Source organism: Rana temporaria, chromosome 4 (assembly GCF_905171775.1).
Source record: "Rana temporaria chromosome 4, aRanTem1.1, whole genome shotgun sequence".
Lineage (NCBI taxonomy): Eukaryota > Metazoa > Chordata > Amphibia > Anura > Ranidae > Rana > Rana temporaria.
Window position 1 is genome coordinate 355,527,335 of NC_053492.1, and position 21,792 is coordinate 355,549,126.

The window sequence follows — 21,792 nt, forward strand, 5'->3', positions numbered from 1 at the left end:
GGTTGCTGGTTTGTCTTCAGCTCCTATGTGTTTACCTGTTGCCGTACCTGCCTGTTTTGACCCGGAATTCCTGACGACTCTCCTCTCACCTGGAACCTCTGACCCTTTGGCTAACGTTACCTGGATTGCTGTTGTCTCCTGCCCCTTGACCTTGGCTTGCTCTCATGGACTCCCTCTGAACTCTCCTGCCCTTGACCCTCGGCTTGTGACTCGGATTTGCCCTCATCTCCTGTGGACCCTACCAGACTCACCTACCAGTTCCTGCCTGACCAACGCTTGTTTCCAGTCTTCTGCACCTGCCCTGCTTCTGTCAGCTGCACCAAGTCTTCCTGCCAGCTCCCGGCACCGGTGCCTCCTTGTGCCGTCCCTCCTCTGTCCCAACTCCAGGGAGTGGTCTGCACAGGGTCGCAAAGGTGAGCCGCCCTCAGCATCTCGGTCTCGGTGAGTACAGGTTCTGACACGAGTTCCTTGTTAGGCTTGTCGAGGAACTCGACAAGCTTGCTTTGCGGAAACAAGACAAAATCTCCTCGTTCTCAAACGCAGTGACGTACAACACATACAATGGCAGGGGAAGTTCGATTCCACTGGCACAACCCTTGGGGCTGCTTTTGCTAATCTCATGTTACTGCGTGTTAAGTAAAAGTTTGGTCAGAGACGATTTGCACTTTTCAGTCTGTTACAGCGTGAAAAATGTGTTATCTCCATTACAAATGCTACTTTTACTCCCGTCTCATACTTTATTCTGAGCATGCACGGGTTTCTTAGCATACACACGCACAAGTTTCTCGTAGAAAACCAGCCCGATGAGGAACACGACGAGGAAATTGAGACTCCCGTCGAGGAAAAAGAGAACTTGTTCTCTTTTTTCCTCGTTGAGTTCCTCGATGAAAAACGTACACACGACCGTTTTCCTCGGCAAAAAAACTCTCCCACCAAGTTTCTTGATGGATTCTGTCGAGTTTCTCGGTTGTGTGTACGAGGCCTGAGGGTGACCACAATAAAAGAAGATAAACTAATTCACACTTGAACATATTAGGAGACTTTATAGGTCAGAACACCCTACCATTCACCCCAGTACACTTAGTAAACCCCCATCAATCACCCCAGCTCACCTCCATCATTCACCCCAATAAACTTTCGACACCCCACCTTTCTCCACAATACACTCAACACACCACATCATTTACCTGAATAAACTCAGAATATGCAGAACAAGCCCTAATTTTTTCCAGGATTTCCCCTAACATGAAGCCCCACCTACTTCCCCTACCTCCATTTTCCCCTGAGCCTGTGGAGCTCTATTAGTCCACCCAGTTCTAGGTGATAGAATACAGAGCATCACTTGCCACATACTATTATTTTGTACTAATATGACCGTGCCCCTGTAAAGTATAAAGATTCTGGGCAGTTGCCAAGTCGCCCTTCCCCTCCCCAGCACCATCCCTGCAAATACTTTACATTGATATACAGTATATGCAAATATTTGCATAAATGCCATTATTTCCAAGCAATCCTGTATGTGAACGCCAGACACACTAGGTTGAATAGTTAGCCTTATCTCATATACAACAAGGCCCAGCTGTAGCTAAACTCAAAACTGAAACTAGAGCTGCATAATCTGTATAAGCCACGATAACTACAAAACTGCGGCAAGACAACTGTTAGACGTGAGAGCAAGATTATTTCAAATTAAATATGTCGACTTAAATGCTACCTGATATTGGCCAGCTACACCAACATACCAACAGCATTGCTCCCTTAATATAATTAACCTTCGTTCCAGTTTAATCAGGTGCCTGTTTTTATCCACAGACAGGGTTGGCTGCCTCTGAATAGCGTAGCTGCCTTACAAAAGGTATTAATGACAATCCCATTTCAAGTGCATTGATAATTCTGGCCCGGTTCCCCTCTCTCTTGTGCAGATGACAGATAGTAAGCTTCATTTCCTTGGCTTCAAATGCTGCCTGGCTATTGATAAAGAAAACAAAGCTAATGGCTATGGACTGTTTGGGTGTTTAAATAAAAGAGGCACAATTAAGCATGGAAATAGAGTCAACATGAAAGAAAAGTGCAAGTAATTTCGGAAAGGAATAATGGTGCTCTCTATCATGGTGGATTATTGCTGTTCTTTCATACCTATAATAACTAAAGGGTAAATATAAATATGAATAACAATGGTAGTGCTCCTAAAATTAAAGGCTAAATACTGAACTTTTAAAGTATAAATCCCTGAATTTAGTACTGCTTTCTTAAATTTAGTTTCATCAAATTAGCTAATTGTATTCATCAGGGGTTTTCCACATTCATTTATTGCCCAACTCCAGGCAAAACCTTTTTTTGTTCTGGATAATCTGGAAAGGATAATTACAGTACTTCTTTGTTTTTATTGGTCAAGATGTAGACGTCAGGCGCTGGACTCTGATCTTCTATCTGTCACTCAGGAGGTGTTGGTTTGGCTTGGTGACTCAACCTTGTTGGCTTTATCAGGCCTCGTACACACGACCGAGGAACTCATTGTAAATGAAACATTGTTTTCCTCAACGAGTTCCTTGTTAGGCTTGTCGAGAATCTTGACAAGCTTTCTTTGCGTACACACTGTCAAGACAAAATCTTGTCGTTCTCAAACGCGATGACGTAAAACACGTACGACGGCACTATAAAGGGGAAGTTTGATTCCACTGGCGCCACCCTTCTGAGCATGTGCGGGTTTCTAAGCATACACACGAACGTGTTTCTCGTCGAAAACCAGCCCGACGAGGAACACGATGAGGAACTTGAGACTCCTGACGAGGAAAAAAGAACTTGTTCTCTTTTTTTCTCGTCGAGTTCCTCAACAGTTTTCTCGATAAATAACATACACACGACCGCTTTCCTCGGCAAAAAAGCTCTGCCACCAAGTTTCTTGATGGATTCTGTCGAGGTCGTGTGTACGAGGCCTCACAAACTGAATAAATCAAAGTAACCAACAATGAGAGTGTCAGAGGGTTGTGTTAAGAGGACTTAATCATTTGTTGATGGTGACCCTATCAAAACAGAAAGAGAAAAGGCAGCCAATGTGTTTCGGGATCAAGTAATTCCCCATCAACAGGGCTGCAATAAAAGTTACAAGACTCACTATTAAACTATGCTTTTACTCAGAAAAAGGACATTGATAATTACAATGGATGTGTGACTATAAAGAAACACATTAAAAGACTCCTGCAGCTGAGTGCACAAGTCTCTTCCAGACATTGTTGTATGGACCAAAATTCAAACAACTTCCATGTTGCTACTACCTTGCATTAATTAAAATATGCACACTCTATTTGATTTTTTTTTTAAATGCATAGTTTTCACATTTATAGATGCCCCTAGTATGTTTGGGGATTGACTGTAATTTAACTACAGTTTGCAATTTCTAAAATGAAACTGTTGATAAAATTATGATTTTTTTTTTTTTTTAACCAGCAGTATTTTGAGCTTTAAGAAGTGGACTGATTAGGTTCAGCACTTTAGATAAAGTGGTTGTAAACCCTTATATGTACCCAGTTAAAGCAGAGGTCCCATGAAAAAAATATATATTAAAAGCCAGCAGCTACAAATACTGCAGCTGCTGACTTTTATTAAATGAACACTTACCTGTCCAGGGTTCCCGCAATGTCGGCAGCCGAAGCCGAGCAATCGCTTGTCTCTTAGCTGCCCCGCCGCCATCCTCGGTGAGGGAATCAGGAAGTGAAGCGTTGCGGCTTCACTGCCCGGTTCGCTACTGCACATGAGCGAGTCGCGCGGCGCGTCCTCAATGGTCCCCGCTGTCTCCTGGGACCAGTGTGTTTCCCAGAAGACAGGAGGGGTGATGCAAAGGGGCGTGACTCCCGCAGGAGTCTATTCACGGAAGTGGGTGAAGATATCTGTATTATACAGGTATCTGCACCCCCCTCCCCCCTGAAAGGTGCCAAATGTGACACCGGAGGGGGGAGGGTTCCGAAAAGCAGAGGTTCACTTTTTGTGTGGACCTCCGCTTTAAGTGACTAGCCTTATGTGATACACAGCAATGAAATAAATCCTTCTACAGAAGTTGCACCTATTTATCTGCAGTCTTTCCTTCTCTATATCCATTCAATGTTCAGAATTTATACAGTTTGTCTGAGCTGTCAGAAAAAGGGACGGAGAGCTGAAGGGCTTAATGAGGAGAGCACCGAGAGCTGATTGGATGAAAGACACTGGAGGTCCCTCCACGTTACCCTTTTTCTCTTGGTGTCAGAAAAACTTGTCAGCAGTGACAAACATCAGACAGAAATGACACTTACACTTAGGGGGTTATTTACGAAAGGCAAATTCACTTTGCACTACAAGTGCAATGTTCACCTGGAATTGCACTGAAAGTGCTTTTGGAAGTGCAGTCACTGTAGATCCGAGGGGGACATGCAAGGAAAATAAAAAACTGCATTTTAGCTTGCACATTCCCCTCATTTCAGATCTACCCCTCAGATTTACTTCTAAGTGCAATTTCAAGTGCACTTTGCACTTATAGTTTGCACTTGTAGTGCAAAGTAGATGCCTTTCGTAAATAACCCCCTTAGTGCCCTTAATTGGGGCAAGTACACACTATAGAACAGTGGCTCTCAACTCCTGTCCTCAGGACCAGGCCATATTTTAAGTATTACCTTGGGGAGATGCAGACTAGAATATTGCAATCACTGAGCAGCAAATGATATCACCTGTGATGTATTTCAGTTATTTTGCATATCTGGCCTGTTAGTGGGTCCTGAGTTGAGAACCACTGCTCTAGACGGATTCGCTTTTTTAATTTCCTTTCAGAGGTTTATAGACACTTTAAGACAATAATGCGAAGTTGCTAGCAGGTGCCTGCACTTGACTTTCAGCTATAGCTAACTACTGGCCATTCTGAATGGGTAAAGCTCTGCCACTTCTGGTTAGTGTCACTGTCAGTTTACTTGCTTCCTCCCACCCCCACTTCGCTACTGGCCTATCATTTTGATAGGTTGCCTCCTTGACCAATAAGAATGAATGTGAGATGGGATGACAACCTCTGTCACTACCAGTAAGTGAGAGAACTTTGCCTATTCTAAACTTTCAGCATTTGGTTGTAGCAAAAAATCGAGAACTTTGGTTGCCTGCACTTAATACCTGCAAGCAGCTCCTTTTTTAAATGAAAGTAACTTTAACTCATACTTCCTATGTTACTTGACATTAAAGCGGAGTTCCAACCACAATTAGCATTTTTTAAATGTATGTCCTTTCATCCTGCGTTTTTATAATATAAATCTGGTCACTTACTATTTTACAATCCGCAGCCGATCCGCATAGATATTCAAAAAAGATAGTTTATAAAAATATATCTACACCGTTGTCATTTTGCTTGTGGGCATTGTGAAGCCTACAGGCACTTACTTCCTGGAAGTCTTGGATGGGGAGTGATAATTGGACAGCGCACTGCATCCTGGGAAATGATGACACACATTTCCCAGGAGCATAAGAGGGAGATGATGGCAGAATCCTAGGTGGTTTCAAAGGCAGATTTCGTGGGACCGCATAGCAACAGGCATTTCCAGATGAGTAAAACATTTTTTTTTCTTTTTTAGGTCTAATAAACACAATAATGAAAAAAAAAAAATATGGGATGGAAACTCCACTTTAAGCTTACAGAAAAACTTGAGGTACAAAAATGTATTTTGAGTACAATTAATCTAAAATGTATTTAATGTGTTTAATAGGGAGTAATGAGAAGGCACAATTTTAAAATAGGTTTAATATTTAGCCTTTCCTTCCACTTCAAAAATGCTTATAGATGCAGAGATTAATGAGAGAGTTTTTTTTTTAAATGCTTTTATGGCTTGTTCAGATAATGTAAATACGTGTGCAAGATCTGGGCATAAGTACACTCTAAGTAACCCAAAAATGTGCCATGAGTTGATTTATCTATCTAGTATAAGCAGACCACTGCTTGGAATAATTGAATATATTTTTTAAAGTACCTACAGAAATGTAAAAATAGCTGCTTGGACCTGATTTTGGCAAGCACATGCAGCGTAAAGAGCATTGGACAGTCTATCAAGTAAAAGCAAAAAATCAGCAAAATTACAGTGGGTAGATTGAAACAAAATATCTGATTGGCTGTAATGGATTTTGGCATAGCACTTTTCTTTTACTATTTTATTAAATAAGTACAGTAGTATATTCAATTTTTCAGTATGAAAGAAAAATAATTTCATATCCCAAGTTCACGATGGTAATTAATGCTTAAAATTCTAGAGAGAAATGCAGACACAATTTATGTCTCGCTTCCATTAGATAGAAAAAAAATTCATCTGCTATTAGGATGTGAAAAATGTAAATTCTTCCGACTGACTTGATTTGCCTGGAACACAGGCCTCATTCACTGGCAGACCATATGGAAAGTAACTATGTGTTACCAAAAATGATGATTTCCTGAACCTGAATGAAAGTTTTCACTACATGGCATCCGGAGGGCAAAGAAAAAACATTAACCAACATATCAGTTGCAATCAGTTATTCGTGGATTGCTGCCAAAGCTTTTACAAACTATTTTGAACAAAGAATAAAATATATTAATGGGGCAGCATTTATGGGAGTTAGCAATTTGTTTCTCCATTTTTGCCAGCTGTTGCAAGAAAGGCGAAATACATAAATGCTTTTATTCAAGCATACTATTACTCTTTATTAAAACAAGTAATTGCAATGCTACAAAATAATACATACTCAAGTACATAGTGGATAAAAATATTTTAGATAATTTTGCTTTTTTTATTACTTTTATTACTAAGTGATAATAACGCCTTATTTTTAAAACTTTTTGTAATTAATTTTACCTGCATAGATGAAGACTTAGGCCCTGTACACACGGGCGGATTATCCGATGAAAACGGTCCGCCGGACCGTTTCCATCGCACATATCCGCTGCCGGATTTTGGTCTGATGGTTGTACACACCAACAAACCAAAATCCCAGCGGAAAACATACTCGGTGATGTGTCGCGACGTGGCCGCGCCGTCGCCACGACGATGACGCGGCGACGTGCGCGACCCTGGAAGGTAAATACTTCCATGCATGCGTCGAATCACTTCGACGCATGCGAGGGATGGCGGTCGGTCGGACAAGTCCGGTGAGTCTGTACAGACGACCGGATTTGTCCGACGGACAGGTTTCCAGCGGACAGATTTCTTAGCATGCTAAGAAATTTTTATCTGCGGGAAACTGTCCAATCCGCCGGACAATTGTCCGCTCGGGCCTACACACGACCGGATCTGTCCGCTGGAACTGGTCCGTCGGACCAGTTCCAGCGGATAGATCCGGTCGTGTGTATGGGGCCTTACAGCTTATGTTGTCTCTTGATAAATAATAAGTTTCATCTTTCCATTCTGCTGTTGCTGGTACCCTCAGCATTGCGCCGCTTTCCAGTTACAGGGTGGCTCCTTTACCTTGCAGGGTTCTTTGGAGCTACCTTTGAATGCACACATCCAGGCAAATGTCATACGTCAACATAAACCCACAGCTCCATGGGAAGCCGCTTCCCTGATCCTCCCTCCATAAAGCCACTTAAAGCGGAGGTTCACCCAAAGTTACAACATTATTTTAAAACATTCGATTTACAACGCACATACTGAATTGGCCAAACATTTATTTAAAAAAACAATTAGATACTGTATTATTGCCATATAAAATCTTACTTCCGGTATTCCCCTCCCGTAGGAGTAGGCGTAGCTAATCCTTTCCCCGGTGCCACAATGCATTGTGGGACTTATTTGGAAGGTTTTCAGGGAGCACAGTGTCGTAGAGCTCCGTGCGGCGTGTGGGGGCATGGCATTTACGCAATCTGGACTTGGGGAATCCCCGCCCACACTAGAGTAGCCTGTCTCTTCACGTACTGAGCAGTGCTGTGTTATCTTCTTTTGTTGATGACGTTGCCATAACAACGGGGGCAGGAACTTTTGACATCACCGCCCGTTGTGATGGCAACCCTCAGTGCACCGTCAACTCTGAGCATGCGCGGGATCGAGCGGAGAATGCTGGGAAGACAGCATTCTCCACAATCAGGAAGTAGTTGCTTGTGGGCTTCTATTGCCCATAAGCAAAATGGAAACGATGTTTATATAAGTAATCGTGTGATCGGATAACGGAATGCTGGCGATGTATAAAGTCAGAACAGTGAGTAAGCTGTTGGGCAAAAAAAAATGGGCAAAAAAAAAAAAAACGAAACGCCGCTTTAATGGACAGCTGCAGGAGTGTACGCTGTTCCTAAGCAGATGTTACACAGTGAGCGCGTTACTCAACAGGAAACTCGGGGAAGCTGTGCTAAAAGATCTGCAGCTAGTGCCAAGGACTGCTAAAAAATTTAAGTTTCTAATGTACAGGTAAATATTTCCCTGGTTATTGGGAATGTCTTAATTAAAAGTGGTGCATTTAATACTTTTTAATATGCATTGTCTGAACAAAGGGGATGGTGAGATTTTCATCTTTTAGCAACCTGCAACGTAGAAGGAGCAGATATATCCCATGATATCACTCAAACACATTGCTGTCCTTGCTCCACTTGCATCATCAACAAACTGCATGATTAGGTTGTTGTTACAAGGGGATTTCTTGCTGCTAGCAACGTATGGCCAGAAGTAGTGTCATGCGGGAAGCCCTTCCACTTACCGCCTTCCACTTAGGGCTCCCTTGCTAGCCCTAAATGCTGCTAAATCTTGCTTGCTAATGACCAGACAATGAGAGTGTGACATCTCGATAGCGCCTCTAGTTTAAGAACGATTATATAGGGGCTGGCAAGGAAGTCTGTCAGAAAACCTGGTAGTTAAAACAGCATCAAGATCGCCCAAGTGACGCGGCCTTGCATAGCTACTAAAAAGTATATCTCACTGTTTAACATTGTGGCGATTTTCAAAAGTTTTTAAAAAAAAATCTAGCGCCTACTGACTAAAGCAAATATAGCTGGTCCCTCTTACGATATGGATCCTTCATTGCGTTGTGCTTCAACCTACCCTTTCCGGTCAGTGTTTATATCCTCTACTTGCTTGCTGCCCAAGGGAGGCTACTCCGCTCCTTCATAAATACAGTGGAGGAGTGGAAGCAGCCACCATAAGACTGAAGGTATGTTACTGGCCAGATCACCAGGGGAAAATAAAGGAAACAAAGCCTAAAAAAAATAATGGAGCCATCAGATCAAAGGACTGGTAAGCCTGAAATATATACAATTTTTACTTTTGTGTTTAGATACATATACATTTTTTTTTTTCAATTAAAGTCACTTTAATTTAAAATGACATGCTCTATAATTACCCTGGGCCATATTCTCAAATAATTTACGCCGGCGTATCAGCAGATACGCCGACGTAAGTCCGATCCTATGTTTAAGTGTATTCTCAAACTGAGATACACTTAAACATGCCTAAGATACGACGGCCTGCGCCGTTGTATCTTAGGCTGCAATATTTACGCTGACCGCTAGGTGGCGGTCAGCGTAGAATATGCAAATGACTAGTCACGCCGATTCTCTAACGTACGCTTGCCCGCCGTAGTGTTTTAACGTCGTTTCCGTAAGCGATAAGTGGCGTAAAGATAAACATGCCCCCTAGGTGGCGTACTCAATGTTAAGTATGGCCGTCGATCCCGCGTCGAAATTTGAAAATTTAACGTCGTTTGCGTTAGTCGTCCGTGAATGGCGCTGGACGCCATTTACGTTACAGTCAAAACAAATGACGTCCGTGAGACGTCATTTAGCGCAATGCACGTCGGGTAATTTACCCGACGGAGCATGCGCATTACGATCGGCGCGGGAGCGCGCCTAATTTAAATGATCCACGCCCCCTACCAGGATCATTTGAATTAGGAAGGCTTGCGCTGGTGGACTTTACGCGACGCCGCCGCAAGTTTACAGGTATGTGGTTTGGGAATCAGGCACTTGCCACTTAAACTTGCGGCGGCGTAACGTAAAGGACATACGTTCCGCCGCCTCAGATTTTTAAGAATATGCCCCCCTGTTCTTAAAGCGGAACAAAACCCATCAATTTAACGGTTTAAAAAAAAAGCTACATTACCGATATGCCGAGAATGCTAACTGTCATATTTGCTCGTGCTTTCAACCAAACTGTCTAACCATCAAATGCCCGGAGTCATAACTGATTGCATGTGCAGCTTCAGATCAAACAGAGGCTAAGATGGCAGCCTCCTTGGTTGAAAAGATAGGATAGGAGGGTTTCGTTTCTCTTTTGCCCGTACACACGATCGGTTCATCCGATGAAAACGGACCGATGGATTTTTTCATCAGATATCTGATGAAGCTGACTTTCATCAGTCTTGCCTACACACCATCAGTTAAAAAAACTTTTGTGTCAGAACGTGGTGAGGTAAAACACTACGACGTGCTGAGAAAAATGAAGTTCAATGCTTCCGAGCATACGTCGACTTATTTCTGAGCATGTGTGGATTTTTAACCGATGGACTTGCCCACAGACGATCATTTTTTTCTATCGTTTTTTTAACCATCACCTTTGGGAGAAAAACCGATGAGGCCCACACACGATCGGTTCGTCTGATGAAAACGGTCCGATGGACCATTTTCATCGGACGGTTTTTATCAGACGAGCCGATCGTGTGTGGGCCCCATCGGTTATTCTCCCATCGGTGAAAAAACTTAGAACCTGTTTTAAAAGGTCCGGCCCGTTTTCATCAGGCGAACCGATCGTGTGTACGCGGCATTTAAGATGACAATGTTGCTGAAAAAATTCACTGTAGAACAGACTCCTCCCGTTAAAGCAGTGTTTCTCAATTCCAGTCCTCAGGCCCCCCCAACAGGTCAGGTTTTCAGGATTTCCCTCAGATGAAAAGGCTGTGGTGATTACTAAGGCAGTGAAACTGATCAAATCACCTGTGCAAAATAATGGAAATCCTGAAAACCTGACCTGTTGGGGGGGCCTGAGGACTGGAATTGAGAAACACTGCGTTAAAGGAAGTTGAAAAAAGCACAATATCTAATGACAACATCAAGAGCTTATAAAAACGTTGTTACAGGAGGAATAAAACAAAACAAAACTTGCTGTTTTAGTCCTAATGACAGAAAACATGTATGTCATTTTTGATTTTGCCTATTGTTCCACCTTAAAGTGGTAGTAAACTCTTTACTACCACTTTTACCTACAGGTAAGCCTATAATAAGGCTTACCTGTAGGTATAAAGAATATCTCCTAAACCTGTACGGTTTAGGAGATATTCTCCTTGCAATGCGCCGCTGATTGCAGTAGCGCATGCGCAGTGGGGATCCTCGGCTAAAGGGCGGGCAGCCGCCGGACCTTGCCGGATTGAAGTCTCCCGTGTACATGCGTAGGAGTGACAACAACCCCGCTCCAGCCAATCACAGCGCTGGAGCGGCGATACCCGGAAGACACGCCGAGGCAAGATGACATCTCGCTCGGCGTGGACCAGGTAAGTCCTCCACACCTCGTTCCAAGGTGCATACTAGCTCATTATGCCTTTTGCCTTTCAGGTGTAAAAAAAATAAAAAACGTATTGCGGGTATACAAACGCTTTAAGCTATTGTAAGAGAACAAGATGCTTCAACTTCTGTAAGCCCAGGTAAGAGTTTCTATACCAAATCCACTGAAAAGGCTCCCTAATTTGCAGCTGGCAAGCCACTCCATAGCTGATCTGGTAATAGCTGCCAAGTTTTCAACAAGGATAATGGGAACACTTAATTACATCCTTTGCCAATGATCATCTTATTTGATTTGAAATAACAGAGGTGTGTGGCTGGTTCAATTTACAATCATCCTCAGTGAGCACATTTATTTACCTGCATTCCTTTCTACCTATTAGTGGTAGATTAATCTCTATGGCATTAATGTTATGACAGATTAAAAATATGTTTCATGAAGCCACAAGCATATATGTGTGCACAGCAAATGTATAAAACTCTGCAGGCAATGACACTGCTCACTAAAGAAAAGGTAAGTTCTATTTTTTTTACATGTAGTTTAGAGGGTGCTTTGAAAGGGTGTTCTTAAAGGTAAGTTCATCTTTTCATTAAAAAATAGAAGATGAACTAATGGTAAATATCCTAGGTAACCCTTTGAACTCTGCTGCATATAGTAGCTGTGATGCCGGTGTAGCGATCCATACAACGTACACTGCAAGCAGACCCAGCATTAGTATCTATCATAATGCTTGCAATGACAAGCACTGATTGGTCAGCACAACTATGTGACCGTGCTGACCAATGGGAAGCACACCTGAGGCCTCGTACACACGACGGGACATGTCCGATGAAAACGGTCCGCGAACCGTTTTCATCGGACATGTCCGCTGGCGGATTTTGGTCTGTACAGACCATCAGACCAAATTTCCCGCGGACAGCGAACGCGGTGACGTGGGCGACCCTGGAAGGTCAATGCTTCCACGCATGCGTCGAATCACTTTGACGCATGCGAGGGCTTTCGGGCGGGCGGACATGTCCGGTGAGTCGTACAGACTGCCGAACATGTCCGACGGATAGGCTTCCAGCGGACATGTTTCTTAGCATGCTAAGAAACATTTGTCCGCTGGAAACCTGTCCGATCCGCCGGAAAATTGTCCGGTCGGCCGTACAGACGACCAAACATGTCCGCGGAAACTGGTCCGCGGACCAGTTTCAGCAGACATGTTCGGTCATGTGTACGAGGCCTAAGGCTTCTTTTTCAGGTAGGATGTCTCAGAAGAAAGAAGCACTTCTCATTGGTCAGTGTGGTTACATTGTCACTCTGACCAATGAGCACTTTCCATTGCGAGCATAATAATGGATACTTAGTGATTGTGTACAGCTCAGTGGTGGTATACAGACTGCTACACCGTGAGCATTAGGCACTATGAGCAGCGGGGTCCAGGGGGTGTCCAGCATATTTGTAGTTCTTTCAACTTTTCTTTTTTAATGAAAATATGAACTAAGGCCGCGTACACACGACCGAGAAACTCGACGGGCGAAACACATCGTTTTCATGGTTCGGCTGTCAAAAAACTTGTCGAGCCAAATTTTCCCATTGCCCGTCGAGGAAATAGAGAACATGCTCTCTTTTTGGCTCGACGTGTTTCCCGACGGGTTTCTCGGCGAAAAGTGTACACACGACCGGTTTTCTCGGCAGAATACGTCTCCCATCGAGTTTCTTGTTGGATTCTGCCGAGAAAAACGGTCGTGTGTACGCGGCCTTACACTTTAAAACACAACCATTTAGCAAATATATATATATAATATATTATTTATTGGCAGCATGTAGCAGCTCCCTCTCATCAACCTACTGCCCATTGGCCATTGGAAGTTATATGCTACAATATCTGATGCCCATGTGACATTTTTTAGCCCTCAGGTAATTTTTTGCAATTTGAATATGTGTTTAAACTTAATTGCTGATTGAGGCACGACTAATCCATTTTCAATAGTATTTCAACCAAACTTTCTCTTCTTACATAGATAAATTGCTCATATACAGTATGGGTGTAAGACTATGTTTACTTCCTTTTTTCATACTCCCTGCAGAATCCACTCTTGGGTTGGTCACTCTCCCACAGGTCGGTGAGATTCACACGAGCTCTCCATACTGCAATATTATATTATCTCTGATGATTTGTACTACTGCTCCATAGATTTCAGCTGTTAACCACTGGGTATGCTGAAACTTGAAAGGAATGTTATTACTACTTACTGTAGTCATCTGAACACTGCGGAAGTTGTGACTAGTCATCATTAATTTGGGCTCCACCGAGCTACCGAAGACATCACTCCAGTCTTATACATCTTTGGAGGTTGAGCTGAATATCTCTCAAACGTATAGCTAACGCATCTGTATTGAATATTAGTGCAAGTTTACCTTAGGAATGTTCCTCAGTATTCCATTGGAGGGAGTTGACCCGTTTCAGGTCTCTCCCCCTTATACCACAGACATGCAGTCAGGCTGCCATGAACATAAAAAAAAAGAGCTTCAAGGATCATAGCTTAAAGTCGCCAAAGTCCTACCCCACCACTGGTCAAAATTTGGGGCTCCTAGAACCTATGGTTTCAGAGATGCGGGGCTCCTTGTGCAGCCTGTCACAAGCTATATACAGAGCGGCCAGTTTAAATGGCACACTCTGTTTGCAGCAGACTGAGCGGATGAGCTCACAGTGCCCCCCACTTCTTGTCAGAGGCACTGAGCTCAATGGACAGCTTGGAGCCTTGGACCAATGGTAAAGTACCATTGGCCCCAGCTGTCCAATAGAAATGCTGCAGTGGATGCTGTCCTCTCACTGCAGTGTCATAGAAGGGGGCATGTGTCTAGAAGACACATGCTTCCTTCCAGCCCAGCGCTCTTAAAGTGGAGGTTCACCCGGATATGACAATTTTTAACCTTAGATTCATGCTCATTTTGTCTAGGGGAATCGGCTAGTTTTTTTAAAATCAAAGCTGTACTTACCTTTTTAGAGAGCGATCTTCTCCGCCGCTTCCGGGTATGGGCTGCGGGACTGGGCGTTCCTATTTTGATTGACAGTCTTCCGACAGGCTTACGATGGTCGGATCCATCGCGTCACGATTTTCTGAAAGTAGCCGAACGTCGGTGCGCAGGCGCCGTATAGAGCCGCACCGACGTTCGGCTTCTTTTGGCTACTTGTGACGCGATGGATGTGACCGTCGGAAGCCTGTTGGAAGACTGTCAATCAAAATAGGTCCCGAAGACCATACCCGGAAGCGGCGGAGAAGATCGCTCTCTAAAACGGTAAGTACAGCTTCGATTTTAAAAAAAACTAGCCGATTCCCCTAGACAAAATGAGCATCAATCTAAGGTTAAAAAATTTTTTGGGGGTGAACTCCCTCTTTAACTACAAGGAAAAAATATGGGTTTATGGGTTTCTCGCACAGTTAGGAGGGAGAATGAGAATCTTCTGCTACTGAAAAGGTACTATTTTAATCAAGCTAAATCATATATTATTATGCTATATGTTATAACATAATAATTTATTATTTATCTATTTACTGTGAAATTACTGGTTTGAAATTATGACTTCAAACTTCAAAAATGTGTCCATTAAGCCACCTGCTTGAGTACAGTTTTTGAAAATATAGTAAATTACCTTAAAGGATCACTAAAGGAAAAATTTGCTTTAGCTGAAATGACTGTTTACAGGGTATAGAGACATAATAGTTAACTGATTCCTTTTAAAAATGATTAAAAACAGATAAAAACCAATCGTATAATGTGCCTGCAGTTTAGTTTCGTTTTTGCTGTTGTTTGCTGGTTCTCTGATGTACAGAGAAGGGCAGTCAGCCAATAGAGAGCAGTGATACTTTGTCTAAAACTCCTCAGCACCAATCCAGTTTCGTTTTACACACAGTAATCACACCTCCTTGATTAGTCACCACTGTGAGAAACCTCACAGTACTGTGGTGATCAGGAAACAGACAACCAGGAAGTGTCCAGAACAGAGAGGAATTACAGCAACATCAAAGCAAAAACTAACGATGAGGACATGAAACCAGGACTGCAGTAAGGTAAAGGAAGCTATTTAGCTAAAAAAAAAGAATTCCTTTAGTGACCTTTTAACAACAATATATAATAACTATGATAATTAATCTCTTGCCACCCAGGCAAAGTCTGACACTTCTCTCCTACATGTAAAAATCATAATTGTTTTGTGCAGCAATTTTTTTTTTTTTTACAGGTTACATTTTTAGAGTTACAGAGGAAGTCTAGCACTAGAATTATTGTTCTCGCTCTAACATTTTCGGCATATGTAACCTGTGTGTATCTGGCTCTGATACTAGCCAGTGCCTCACCAGCCACTTAACCTCACCGCTTGGCCCTGCCTTATACCCATATAGGCTTTATTACTCCCCCTTACATTTACATCTAAGCGTGTTGAAATAATTTTAGCACCGTTGCTAAGCAGTTGTATTTAAGGTAGTGTTATGGTGATATTAGTACCTGATTGGTTTGATTCCTAAGTAATAATTATGTTAGAGGTAAACGGGTGTGTAGAATTGTTTTGCTCTACAATCCAACAATTCTTTGAATAGAGCAGAGTATTTGACAACCTAACTTGTGTCTTTCTTCTTTTTTTTTACCTGTGAAGTCATTCTAATTACCAATACAATACCTGAATCTAGAGTGTTAGGGGGGTTGAGAGGCTTGCCAGGATGGAGCACTACCCAGGGAAAGACTTCAACTAGCGACCCAAACGGGGGTAGCGCTACATATGTATATTTTTGAAAGATAGGTTGGTTGTACAAAACTCTAGTTGGTGCACATCAATTTTCACCAGCCTAATGGTTCATAAATCACAAAAATACAAAGCAGAATTGTGGCATCAGTGAAGCTCTATTTCGAAATCTTCAAGTCAACATTGAATAACAGTTGTAGGCAATAAGCGCCCTTCATCGGGCCATGAAAACAAGTTATCTAACACAGTATATCCTAATGTTCTTTTGAATTGGCAAACAATGCGTCTAGAAAACTTTAAAGAAACATAGTATATATAAGTATAAAAATGCAGTGTTGTAGCTTCAGACACAAATTAGTGTCATGTGCAATAATATCGTGTCAGGCACAGCACAGTTATACTTTTGGTATAACATCAGGGTGTCTAAAGGTCTTGAAAAATCTATTGATATACAATGGATAAAATAAAAAATTAGAGCAATTGCATCGTGCCCACCTAATACCCACCTAATACAGAAATAAACCTGGTTATTTTTGTCCCACTGGTGTATTACTGTAGGATTTGTTTAGAACATTACTTTACCTTGCATACTTTCAAAATGAACATCTCCTCCAGCATTGTGTGTTCAAGTTTCAAGCTTTGCTGTACAACATTGCATTTGGCTTATCAAATGTTCTACACCTGGAGGCTGACTTTCTGTCCTGCATCTAAATGTGGTAAGAGATATACATATTAGTTAGAAATGTTCCTGCACTGTTATGAGGCTTACAAAATAAAAATGTCCCTCAGGCTATGTATGAAATGCTCAAAATATGAGCCAAAACGTCATTCCTATGCTAAAATATTTTCAGGGTTTTAGGAATTTATTGCTCTAGGCTTCTTTGAAAGGCTAACACTGTAAATACTGAAAAAATGTAATTGCAATATTCTTGTATCTTATTGTACAATTAGGATTAGGTATGAGTGAATCTGCGTAGGTTTCAGTCTGCCGAGGGTTCGGTGAATCCTATTGAAATTAGCAAAGCACCCCATTGAAGTCTATGGGAGGCAAATCCTATTTGTAAGTGCTGGTCATTTTTAGGACTAATAAGTAAACAACCGTAAAATAAGGCATGGGAAGCTGGGCCCTGCCGTGTGAGACTAGAAGAGAAGTATTCATTTTTATTTTGGAATCATAATTATCTAGGTGGATGCAGCATTGGTTCGGTGCTGCATCTCTTCCCCACCGGCAGTAAACGCTGAGCAGAGAGCTGGTGACTGTCATTCACAGGCTCTTTGCTCCGTCCCCCCCTGATGCTCACTGGAATGCTGGGCTGTTAAGGGGGTGGGAATAGCTGGCTCAGGCTCTCAGCAGCTCGCTGAGAGGCCGGTCCAGGCTTTAACATGCATATAAAACAAGGGGTGGTTTGCCTAGCAAATATAAAGCATTTGTTGGTGTGATGACATAATGTACATTGATTTATCTAGGTCAGTACGTAACAAGCTAATTATGCAACAGAATGAATGACCATTGTTGCATCGCTCTAGGCAGCTAGCCTTTTGTAACAGGCGCTCCTCGCGCCCTCTTCCTTCTGTAATGCGTTCTACGCTGGAACGCATTACGGCCGCCGCGCGATGATGTCATCGACCGACGCTGCCTGCGTTCCACCGTGGAACGCGGAAGTGCGCCGCAACAAACGGCGCTTCTTTTTGAATCAGTTCTAATGCACTGCACCTGGCCCTATCCTTTAAGCAGAGCGGTGTGCAAACTGCACACCATTCTATTATTGTCAGCCGTAGCTCGGCCACGCTACAAACTATGGTGCCATCGCTCCCCATGCTGCAACAACGGACCAACCTGTAACTTCTGCATTGATGCTGCTACATTTACTGCAACAGACTGCCATTGCTGTCGACAACCTTGAGACCTTCCTTGCTGACACCCTACACTACAGAATCCCTTGTTGCTACACTGAAGCCCTGCAAACGGATAAGTAGCAATTGTGTCACACAAAGTTCTATAGAAACATCTGCTGCATACTTTCCACCTAAAACAATTGCTAATATTTATTATGGCTTGTGGCTATTAACATACTACTTGGGAAAGACTGTTGTGCCTATGACTGTTAGTTAAGGAATATCTTAAAGGGACATCTACTCTCAACTACCTGAGCTATAATTGCTTCTCATATGCAACTATTATTACCAGAGCTATATTTGCCTCTCATATGCAACTATTAGTTGTCTCAACAACTCCTATTTACTACGTGCTTGACACAAGTGTAAATTGCTTATGGGCCTTGCCCTGACTTGCTGAACATGTTTTCTCTAACATTTCTATGCTAAGGGTTGATGGTATTTCATACCAACTCCCTTAGTGGCCTAATACATCTCTATATGTATAAGTGATATGATGTAGAGAACTCCCAAACTCCTGTTTGCGTGGAGTGATGCCTGGGGTCGAGGAAATGATAATCACTTGCATATAGAGGTGTATTGGAATAATTAAAGTGTATATTATAATTTTAAACACTAAGCTCTGGTCACATGTTGTAATGCGTCCATCCTTAGTAGCTCAACACCTTTCTTTATGTGAGACAGAGATGATGTAGCGAACCCCCAAACTCCTGTTTGTGTGGAGTGACGCCTGGGATCCAATACTGAATTCTCACATAAAGAAGTGCATTGAAATCCTTGCTAACCACAGTTGTGGTTCACTCCGTTCACCAGAGCTGTTACACTTTTCCAACATTATTCATCTTCATTTCAGAGTTACTATCGTTAATTTGCCAATTGTCCACAGTAGTTTCGTGGGGCAGTGAATGTTATAGCAGTTGTTGTAACTGATCTGAAGGCCTGGGACAAGGAAGTCTCACCATGCTTACAGAAGGTGAAATGCCCCATACACACGACCGGGTTTTCCGATGGGAAAAGTCGGACGTTTTTTTTTATCTTACTGCATTCTATGCAGTAAGATAAAAAGCCTTCTGTGTGCAGCAGCCCCCTAATACTTTCCTGAGCCCCCTCTCTATCCAGTGATGTCCACAAATGCCTCGAACCTCTGGGACTCTCTCTCCTAATTGGCAGAGACACAACAGTAGCGCAATTGGCTCCCACTGCTGTCAATCCAACTCAGTTAGCCAATCAGGAAAGAGAGGGGGTGGGGTCGAACAGCAGTTCCGAGTCTGAATGAACACACAGCTGCAACTCGGCTTGGGTGCCCCCGTAGCAAGCTCCTTGCTGTGTGGGGGCACTCAACAGGAGGGAGGGGCTAGGAGCTCCAGCCAGGGACCCGAGACGAGGAGAATCTGGGCTGCTCTAAACAAATCCACTGCATAGAGCAGGTAAGAATAACATGTTTGTTATTTTAATAAAAAAAAAAAACAGACTTAACAATCATTTTAAATATATCAAAAGGATGCCACTGTCCCTCATTGGAGAAATGAACTTCCTGTCCCTTTGACCTTGTGTCACGTTGTCACAGAAAGTAAGGGATCATTTTCCACAATGGGAAACAAAAATAAAAACCTGAGAGCGATTCTGAACTTGGATTGCCAAAAGAAGAACACCTCAGATGGCCTTTTAAAAGCACTGTTAAATATGCTTGAACAGAAAAAAGACAAATATAAAGAAAGTTTACTGTTGGTAAACTTAAGATATACAATCTGAAATCAGGCATAAAATATATCTGCAAAAAAGGCCCTACCCAGACACGAAACAGAGCCAAGAATCATAGTGGAATAGCCTAAAGAAAATGTCTGTGGTGTTGACAGTCTCAACAGCTTAATAACTAGCAGTACAGGATAGGGTCAGCAATGCATGAGTAATCTTAAGCACACCTGGTAAGCAGGACCCATTTCACCCAAGCAGATGGAAGACAATACAGCTATTTATATGGTGTTCGCTGCATAGCTAGAGGGCCTATAGTTTTTTAATAAAATGTCCTGAACATTCCCTTAGCAGTGGAGGGGTTATATGTATCCTGCCTTCTATCAAAATCGGACAAAGGTAGCTTTCGAGAGAGAGAAAAAGAGAGTCTACTGGATATTAAAAAGCTATTTCTTACATGTACCAGGCCACCTGCAAAGTATTTTTTCCTTCTTAGTACTTCTGGTCTCCTACAAGGATACAAACATAACTTTCCCCAATGACATTTCCATTGTTACAACCAAGTGCTCATGAAAAAAACATACACTTCCTCTTTTGAGCACAAGATAAAAAGTCTGGTTGGGTGACCTCCTTTTTTAACATAAGGGAAATGAGTGGGCAACTTTGATTATGGTCCAGCTGTTGTTTTGTTCACAGCATCCTGTGCAGAAATGAAACAATCCCTAACTTTTTTTTTTCCGTTAGTTAATAGTAAGAAGGGGTATATTTAGGAGCATTTCCTAAACAACACAGATGTAGATGACATCATGGAAACTTAGTCCAAACAGCACCCATATTGTCTAAAGCTGACCAATTATGATCATAATGCCCCAGAGAGGTGGCTTAAAAAAAGGAGTTTAAAAAAACCCCACTTGTAATATGCCCAATACACATTGTAAATCATTCTGGCCCTTCTGCACAACAATGCCTAGAGTTCAGCTACAGTATTTCTTTTTTTGCTCAGGTGGATTCATTAGAAATGCCTTGGTAGAGTGTGTTACTGTGTTTCCCCGAAAATAAGACCTACCCCTAAAATAAGACCTAGCGCTATTTTTCAGGAGGGCTGCAATATAAGCCCTACCCCGAAAATAAGCCGAGTTTGAGGTGATTGTGTGCTTTTCGAGAAAACGCAGTATAATCCTATTGCGGCGGTGTGCAGTGTGCTGTTTGTGTGTGTGCGTGTCTCTGTCTCTAGCGGTGTCAGGTGACTTTGCTACAGAGCGGCGCTCAGCTAATCTTCCAGCTGGTCTCCTCTTCTCCCACCTGTCTGCGGGTGATCTTGTCCTCCCCCTCCCTACGCAGAGCTTCAGCGGGTCACTGAAGGTACGGTGCAGTGCCTCTTCAATGTCAAACTGTGTGCGGTATGCAGCAAAGATACTCCACAAGGTATTTACAGATTTTTTTTCTTCACATGCTGGTGTGCTCTCTTCCCTGCTTCGAGCATTGCAGAGGGGGGGGGGGGTCAGGGTCCCTCGATGGCGGCTGGGAGAGGAGGAGGAAGGCTGAGGTGTTTGGCACTGTTGGATTGCAGGCGCACACACATTCTGTATTGTGTGCTACTGTAAAAGAAAGGATTTGGGCATTTTAAGTTTGTTCAAACTGGGGATTCCTGATTGGCAGGGAGAGAGAGATTATTTTAAGACCTACCCCGAAAATAAGCCCTACTGGATCTTTTGTTGCAAAAATTAATATAAGACCGGGCTTATTTTTGGGAAAACACGGTATTACGACATTCTACAAATGAATGGATGCAGATGTGCTATGTCTTACTTCAGTCATAAGCATTCACCAAATGAATATTGTAGGTGCATATCTACAAAATAGGCTTGTTCTCTCAATGTAGGTGTTCACTACACAGAATACAGAATACTTTATTAATCCCAAAGGGAAATTGTTGTTCACTGTTCAGAATAGGGACATTGCAATGCATGTCCAATATGGATTATTTTGGTGGACCTCTGATGTTCATAGAGGTGCATCAAGGCTGGAGTT

General features: G+C 42.6%; 1 protein-coding gene across 6 annotated transcripts in view; it reads right to left on the reverse strand.

The window, feature by feature from the left end:
* The window catches only part of PLEKHG1 (pleckstrin homology and RhoGEF domain containing G1), a 306,586-nt gene that overhangs the window by 224,261 nt on the left and 60,533 nt on the right, over window positions 1-21,792 (reverse strand). For 3 of the 6 annotated variants that reach the window (XM_040350853.1, XM_040350854.1, XM_040350850.1), the window contains exon 2: window positions 16,756-16,880. The exons of the other annotated variants lie outside the window; for them this stretch is intronic. In XM_040350853.1, the coding sequence (XP_040206787.1) occupies window positions 16,756-16,762 (7 nt within the window). In that variant the 5' untranslated portion in view covers window positions 16,763-16,880. The remainder of the gene's footprint in view (window positions 1-16,755; window positions 16,881-21,792) is intronic. 6 annotated transcript variants of the gene reach the window in all.